The sequence below is a fragment of the Plasmodium vinckei genome (assembly GCF_900681995.1).
Source record: "Plasmodium vinckei vinckei genome assembly, chromosome: PVVCY_12".
Lineage (NCBI taxonomy): Eukaryota > Apicomplexa > Aconoidasida > Haemosporida > Plasmodiidae > Plasmodium > Plasmodium vinckei.
In genome coordinates, this window is record NC_051304.1 from 1,672,364 (window position 1) to 1,681,567 (window position 9,204).

Genomic DNA, 9,204 nt, shown 5'->3' on the forward strand with positions numbered 1-9,204 from the left:
TTCTATACACATTTTACCATTTTTAATATTTGTTTATGAAAATGATTGTACAATAATAATTATTTGTATACATGGTGTATTTTACCTAATAATTTTTCTAATTTTATCTGTATGCTCAAAATCTAAATTTCTATTTTTTGCTAATTTTTTAAGATATATAAGTTCTTCAGGTGTATATATATAATCATCTTTTTCTTTGGGTTGTGTTGATGAATCATCAAAATTATTTGAATATTGAATATTTAAATCTGTTTTTAAAAAGTTATTGATTTTTTGTGCTTGTATTAGTTTATGTTTATTTATAATTTCATTATATTTATAATAATATTTATCAGAACATCGTCGGCTATACTTTACAGGGTATTGTGGTATTAATTTACATAAGCTTAAAACATATTTCATATGATCACTAAAGTTGCAATTTGCAGCGAGCCAAAATTTGACTCTATTAAATCTCAGTCTAATCTCTTTAATATTTTCCACATTATTATAATAATAATCATTATTAGGGTTAGTAATATTATATGTATTCAATTTTTCTTTTATATTATTTTTATTAACATATGTTCCTAAGACTTCTATATGTTTCCCATTTTTTTTATCTTTTTGGTTTGCTACCACGATTTTGAAAAATCGTTTTCTTTTAACACCGTTTATTTGACACCTTATTCTTGGTGGGCCCTTATCTTTGGAGAAATATGGTAAAAACAATCTTCTTATCATTTTAAAAGGTAGGGGAAATTATCATACCAATATGTTGTAGAGTAATATTGGATTATCATTATAATTATTTTTTCACTTAAAATATATTGTTAAAAAAATATGTACAGTACAAAAATATATTATGTAGAGTGTTTATAAAAATATAGCTAAAATTTTATGCATTTTTAATGTGAAATTATGTGAAAATACACAAACATATAATTGTTAAAAAATAAATACTTTCAGAAGAAAAGAAAAAAAACATTTTAATTAAAAAAACAAATCCAATATTTTGACGACGAAAAATTTGTGGCAATACAGTCATGAACATATATATTGTATGTAATATATTATGGAAATAATTTGATTTAAAACGGGCTTTATTTTTTTTTTTAAATTTTATTTGTTATTGGGTAATATACATTTTTATTTATTTTTTTATATATTACAAAGTACATTTTTTACATATTTTTATTTCTCTTTGAGAATTGTTTGAAAAAACTGAAGAAATATGATTAATGTAATATCTTATAAATTTAAGAAAAAACCACCTAATTTGAAGCATGATTTAGAGTAAGAGAATTTTTGTGTATAAAAATACTAGTGTGTGTAATATGTTATAATTTTTATAATAGTAATTTTCATTATATAAAGAGTTCTTATTTATTGATTTATTTCTTAGGGGAAATGAAGCGGGATGGGATGAGTTTATTAAATATATGGAAAGCTTAAAAAAATCTACTACTCCTTCGTTTGAGAACTATGGATATAGCTCTGATATATGTATCGAAAATTATACAGGTTATAAAAATTCATTGGAAGAAAATATTGATGACGTTATAAAAATGAGAGAATGGAATGATAATATGGAATTTTGTATGCATCCTATTTGTAAAGAGTCGTCTTCCGATATTGATAATTGTTCTATAGAATCAGATAGCGTATTTAATTTTGATAAATATAGGGTAATTGAAAATAATATATACTCCAATAATGCAAATACCAAGAGGAAAAAAATTAGAGATAAAGACAATAATTATATAGATAATGAAAATGTGGATATTAAGGAATTAATGAAAAAAAATAAAATAAATATCGAGGGATTTAATAAGAGGGGGAATAAAAAAATGTATGCTAATATGCACAAACATTATTTAAATATGAAAAAAGGTATGAATAATATAATAAGTAATGATGGCAATTATTTAGGTGATAATAAAAAGGCTATACGCAAATCTTTAATGAAGTTACGTGAAAATTTTGTAGAAAAGAAAAAGGATATATCTAAATCATGTTTAAATGATCAAAGTATAAACAACAATACAGATGATAGTGGGAGTAATGATAATTTATCTTACAATGGAAATGAAAATGCAATGGAAAATGTTTCACATTATGATAAAAAAAATTGGAAATATAATAAAAAAGGGTATATAGCAAAACATAAAATTTTAAATAACGATAAATCTTCATTAAAGCAGAAATCTAAGAATACATTGACATATTATAATGAGGAAACTGATAAAGATTCTGATAGCAGTGTCGACAGTGATATAAGCCATAACAATAAAATGGGGACGTATAATAGGACATTAAATAATAATAATAACAATAATTATCGTGTTTATTCAGCCATGGTTAATAATGGGCATAATAAAAATATAAGAAATAAAAACAATGATAAAAGTAAAAAAGGAAAAAAGAAAAAGCCCAAATCGAAAGATAAAATGGAAATTGATGGATCTTATGCATATAATTATGCATACATAAGTAGTAATGAGTCGGCACCATCTAGCTCAAGGGAAGGAATAAATGACACTATAATGAATTTGGATGAAGAAACAAAAAATTATAATTTTAGCAGCTTTATGTAATCAAAATATAATTTAATTTTATATTGTATAATTTAAAGAAAGTTAATAAGTGTTAAAATAAACAAAATGAAAAGGCAAAAGATAAAATATTGAAAATAACGTAAAATATATTAAATGTGTAAGGGTATTCTCGTGAAAAACAATAATTATAAAATAAAAAAAGTATTTTAAAATCAAGATACATAATTGGATAAGGACAAAAACTATAAAAAATATATATACGGAAAAAATATATACATATGTATATAATAGATGACAAAACAAAAAACTGTGTTATAGTGTATATGCCTTAACAGGAGGCCCTACTTATGCATAGTTGAATTTGAAACTGTGCTTAGTAAATCACTTAACAAAGTTGGTTTCCATTGTTGATCCTTATAGATATAAATAATATTATTATTTATATATATAGAAAAATTATTAATCGAAAAAACAGTATTTCCATTAATTTTTCGGTTGTTTTTTTGTATAAATAAAATATCATTTTCTAAACAATACCTTTGTAAATAATCTTTTACATTAATGTTTTCATATTGTTGATCATTTTTATAATGATTTGCATCATCTTCTAATTTCTTGATTATATTAACATATTTTTTTTTAGAGAATTGATAATTTTGATAGGATATATCTTTTGAATTTTGTTTTTGTATACTATTTTTATTATTGTTTATTTCATATAAAGTATTATTTTTTTGTGGAACCGCATAAATTGGTATCGGTATTTTTATATCTTTATATAAAAAATAATAATTAATATTATTATCCGAATATATATTCATTGTATCATAGTTTAAAACTTTTTCAACTGAAAATGTTATTATTTTATCTTGTACAACGTAGGTTTTTATTACATTTAATATACTAAACATAATATCTTTTATTGACTCGTCTTTCATTATGTTGTTTTGGAAAACATCTTTGACTTTTTTAAATTTTTCATATAGTTCTTTTTTTTTAGCTGTTAATAGTTCGATGTTTTGTTGTTGATTAGTACAATTTTGGTTTTCTGGATTCTCAGTTTGATTTTCATTATTTTGTGTATTTTGTATTTGATCATTAAACATATGATTAATGTTTCGTATTTCATTACACACATATTTTGCATAGTTATAAAAAAAATATACTTTGAGAATAAAGAAAAATATATTATCATCTATACAATTATGTAACACCATAATTTGGTTAAGGTGTTGTGTAAATTCCATATCTGTAAAATTTATTTTGTTGAGTTCGAAAATTATTTTATTTACGACAAGTTCAAATATTTCCTTTTTATATAAATTATTTTTAAGCACAGTTTTAATTAATATAATATAATTTTCACAAATGTTTGAATTTTTGAAATATTTAGCTAATATATTCATATAATAATTATTAATATGTGTATTAATATCAAATTGTTTGTTAATCTCAAATAATATAGATAACTTAACTTCTATGTCTTTTAGCGCATTTTGATCTAAATCAAAATGTTCAGTTTCAACGATATTTAATAGTATATTTTTATTAATAAAAAATATTAATATTTTTTTATAATAACTATTACTAAAAGCATCTTTAAATAAATTTATATAATCAAAAACATCGTAATAATTTTGTTTATATATATGGGGATAAATTAAATTATAGTAAATTATATTGTTAAATTCATTCTCAATTTCATGATATTCTGTTTTATTAATTTCGTTTATTCCCATTAATATAATTTTTTTAATGTATATTACATATGATATATCATTTTGACTATATTTTGGAAAATCGTTGGAATAATTCAAAGATATTTTATTATGCTCATTTTGTTCATGGAATATGTTATTGTTTGTTAAGCCAGTATTATGTGTGTTATATTCTATGGTGTCATTTTTTGTATTTTCACCATCTTCATCATTTTTTTGTTCGTAAGGTTCTATATATTTTTGGTGTATATTATAAAAATATATTCTTAAAAACTCAAGAAAAAATTTTGACACATGGGTACTTAAATATAAAAATTTAGAGTTTTCATATATAAAAAACAGTAAAGTGTATATATCACATAATAATATTGGGTCATTTGTTTTTTTAATTTGAATATTTTTTACATTTAATAAATTATATATATATTGTAAATCTTCGATGTTTTGATAGTTGGTGTTAATGTTTATATGTTTTGTTAATTCTTTTTGCTTTTGATTAAAATATGTTTTATCACATAATAATTTATAGTTACTTATGAGAAGTTCATTTAAATTGGTTTCATAGTTTTTAGTGTCAGTATAATGTAATTCGTTTTCATGTTGTGTAAAATATTGTGAATGACCATCATATTCTTCGTTAATTTTATCAGATTGAAAATTGGAATACGTATTTATTAGTTTTTCACAATGATCTACATTTAATGGGTCCGGCTGAGCATCATTTTGGTCATTAGATAAACTGGACTCATTGTAACTTTGTTGATGTATGTTATGATTCATATTTTGAAAAATATATTCATTAAATGTGTGGTTGTTAAAAAGATGAGGATATGAAAGGATAGTATGTATATTTAAGAGGTATTTATAAGTCAATATGTTTTTTAATAGTAATTCATGAATTTTATAAATGTCATTTACGTTAAATGAATTTTTATAATTTTTAAATTTTATTTCTGCCTCTTTTTTTTTCTTTATAATAGTGAAATAATTAAAGGACATATCTTTAATATGGTCATTGAGTTTTGTACTAGTTTGCTGGATATTCTGAACACACGTAGTATCATTATCAAGGGAGGTTGTCATAGTAGTATTACCGTTATTTTCAGTATCATCATCAATGTTATCATTAAATATGTAGGAAGATGTATATGTATCTGTATATTTCAGACGAGCATTAATTTCATTTTTTATTTTATTAAAATTGCAATGTTTCTTGTAATTAAAGGTTTTTTTCCAAAATGTGGTGATATTTATATTTGGGTTAAATATCATATCATAGCTTTCATTTGAATAATTATCCAAGTCTGAATCATTATCATCAAAATATTTATTTTTTTTTTGTTCTTCCAAGATCGATGTATGTTTTTTTTTAAGTTCGATAGGGGCGATGTTTGTTTTTATTTTATTTCCAATTCCATCTTCATACCCCATTTTTCTTAATATTTTAAATCCTAACCCATATTGTTCGAAGTTTTTATCCTGTTCTTTCAGTTCAGTTAAATGGTATTTCTTTAAGTTATTTTTTATAAAATCCGCTTCATTTTTCGAGTTTATATTAAAATCAAAGGTGAAGTGTTTAAACACATCATATTCTTCATAATCACTTGAATCATTATCAGTGGAAGAAAAATTCAAATTGTTATCTTCTTCATTTTTTTTTTTGTTTGTACTATTTAAAAAACCACCACTAACAAAAACCACTGGTTTTAAGTATTCTTCTTCATCGGTATTTTTGAATCTATTGTATTTATCATTTGATTGAGTATGTGATTTTTTTTTTTTTTTTTTTTGTGGTTCAAAATCGAAGTCTGTGAATGATATGTCATCGCTGGAATAATCCATGCTATTTTTTTTATTATATATATTGTTTTATTTTATGCTGTATAAATATAATTCATATTTTTATTTTCATTTTATAGGGTTAATTGTGGTTGGTCATTAATGCTATGCATATATATAATATTTCGTGAATGTGCATGATTTATTACATTTTCTTGGTGAATTATTAATCCTACAAGATAGGAGAAAATGTACAAATTTCCAGGAAAATTATTAAAATTAATTCGATGGCATTCAGTTTCGAATATCTTAATTTGAAATAAATGTCAAGCTTATAATGTCGTGATGTAAAGGAATTTTTTAATTTACATATATATGTGCATGAACACCATTCATTAATTTTTTTTATTAATACTCAAGATAATAAAAAAAACATTTCAATAATTTTTTTCCAGTTTAACTATATATATATATAATTAATTTTTTTATAACTGCATAATGAAAGTTTATAAAAAATTTATGCAGTAATATAGTTTCATATAAACACGTTGGAGAAAAAACAATATGTAATTTTTCTTTAATATAAAATGAAACAATATTTTTTTATCTATATCTTTTATAATTATATTTATACTATATATAAATGTCCGAATTTTATGTTTATTTTTAGCAGGTGTAACAGAAATATATTGGTTATATATAATATAAAAATAAAAAAAAAACATATCATATTATAATTCCATTATAATTTGTACATGTTGTTTTTGTAGCATTATATTTTTATAAAAAAAAATATAGTGAAATTTATTAACATAACTTTATACATTTTAGGAAAAGACGATGTTTGATATATGTTTCCATTTGATGGTGTGGAAAATTATTAATGTATTACGAAGTAGAAAAAGAAATTATAATTATGCAACTTTGTAGTACAAATATTAGCAGGTTGTAATTATTAATATTTTAGTTAATTGTTAGCGGAATAGAGGAAATTGTTTATGCATTAATTTTGTTTAATAAAATGTAATAATAAATTCGATTGTTATATTGTCATATATTATCATTATTATTTATTATATTAATAAGACGTATGTTTATACGCATAGACATGATGGAAAAAAATATAATGGAACATTGTAATATGACGAATATTTTGATTATATAATGCTATATTTAAATGATATATACAAATATATAATAATTAACATGGGTAACTCGAATGGAATATAATGTGGGTCTTATTTTATGTCGAAAACAAAATGAACTTAAAAAATATAAAGGATCTTTTAATATGTATTATTATGATATGATTTAGGTATATACATACTTAAAAATATATTCATTAATTGTAGTATTATATATTAAAATATTTTAAATAATATATATAATGTTAAAGTTAACATGTTTCATAAATATTAAGTTATATTCGATAATTAATAATTGTCTATAAATAAATAGATAAAAGGATATTAAAAGGAAAAAAGGATTTTTTATATTACAAAATAAGATTGGTATATATAGTAATAATTATGGATAGATTGTATATGGATTTAACAAAAAGATATTAAATTGAACTTGTATATTTTTAGGTGTAAGTTTTGTTTACACCGTGGATAATTTATTAGTGTAGCCTTTGCAAAAAATAATTAATATGTTAAGGGAGTATTTACTATAATTGTTAATAATCATAAGAATATACAAATAACATATATTATATATAAATTTATTTTTTTTTAACACAATAATGAGATTGATATTAAAGTGTATATAATTAGTTTTTATTCTAGAAATATAATGAAAAATGTTGTAAAAATGCTTATTATAGCATTTACATAATATATTTCTTTCTTATGTACAAAAAGCAATAAGAAATTTGAATAAATAATGATTAGTAATAATAAAATTTGATTAGAGATATATGTTTATTATAGATATTAAATTTCCGTTTTAAATAAATTTAATTCATAAAAAAATTATTTTTTCTTAATACATCAGTTGAATTATAATTAAAGGAATAGGTACATATCCATGGAAAGCTAACGGAAAAAATAATTTAAGGGAATAACGCATAAATATTAAAACATATATAGTATATAATTATTAGTGGGTTTTTTTTTATGTAAATTATGAAAAGCCACATAAAAAATATAGTATATAATATTTATTATATATTATGTGGGCTAATAATATTCGGTGCACGGACCATAAATTGAAGTGCTTAATATGTGTTATTTAAATAAAAAATATATGTTTGGGGGGGGCATACCCTGGTACCTTAAAACATTAAAATTGATCATATCATTTAATTCAAAATTCAAATTTTTTAAAAAATTGTTTTTTAAAAAAATTATTAAATAAAATAATTGAATAATAATTATGAGTTATCCTCTTCTCGTAGTAGTAATAGTAATTATTATTAGTAACTAAAAACAATTAACAATTTATTTGTAAATTGATTTTAGTTTAAGAAAGGATAATTAATATTAATTAAGTATTTTTTATTATATTTATGCAATATATTTAATATATTGTATAAGTATTAATAATATGCTTATGATATTAATTATTAATAAAGTTTTTTTAATATTAATAAGTTTTATTAACAACTTATAATATTTTTTTTATTGGACCAATTTATGAAATTTTTTATGTTTAAAATCGAACTTGAAAAATTTCTAAATAAAAAAAATCACAATAATAACTTTTATTATATAAAGTTTTTTATTGTATTGATTTTAATATCCGTTCAGTTAAATACTATTAGTAATACTTTTATTATATTTATATATAATAAAATTGTTATTAAAAAAGGGCATCATAATAAAGAAATACAAAATAATAAGGCAACAAAATATTTAATGTATTTTTTGCTATTTATATTTTTGTGCTTCGTTTTATTAGGTGCAACTAATCTTATTATATCTTTATATTTGAACATAAAGAAATAATTTAAGATAATTTACATATAAAACATCAAATTGAAATTTTGTTATAATTAATTTTATAAAAGATATTCAAAGCCTATATATAAAATATAGATAAAATATTATTTATTATTGCTAATGTTATTTTATATTATATTTTTGTGTAATTTTATATTATATAAAGGTATAGTAGAGAATAATAAATAATAATATAGTATTTTAATATATATTTTGATATATATAGTA

At 20.6% G+C, this 9,204-nt stretch overlaps 3 protein-coding genes across 3 annotated transcripts; 1 reads left to right on the forward strand and 2 right to left on the reverse strand.

Moving 5' to 3' along the window:
• Nucleotides 1-81: 81 nt before the first annotated feature.
• Nucleotides 82-723, reverse strand: PVVCY_1204660 (mitochondrial ribosomal protein S16 precursor, putative; the record flags this gene model as incomplete). The annotated part of the gene is made up of 1 exon (XM_008625474.1): nt 82-723. The coding sequence occupies one exon, from the start codon at nt 721-723 to the stop codon at nt 82-84; it is 642 nt and encodes a 213-aa protein (XP_008623696.1).
• A 490-nt stretch (nt 724-1,213) lies between these two features.
• On the forward strand, nt 1,214-2,576 carry PVVCY_1204670 (conserved Plasmodium protein, unknown function; the record flags this gene model as incomplete). Its single annotated transcript, XM_008625475.1, has 2 exons — nt 1,214-1,275; nt 1,385-2,576. 2 exons carry the CDS (start codon nt 1,214-1,216, stop codon nt 2,574-2,576), a joined length of 1,254 nt encoding a protein of 417 aa, XP_008623697.1.
• A 302-nt stretch (nt 2,577-2,878) lies between these two features.
• On the reverse strand, nt 2,879-6,097 carry PVVCY_1204680 (conserved Plasmodium protein, unknown function; the record flags this gene model as incomplete). Its single annotated transcript, XM_008625476.1, has 1 exon — nt 2,879-6,097. One exon carries the CDS (start codon nt 6,095-6,097, stop codon nt 2,879-2,881), a length of 3,219 nt encoding a protein of 1,072 aa, XP_008623698.1.
• Between the last annotated feature and the right edge of the window lie 3,107 nt (nt 6,098-9,204).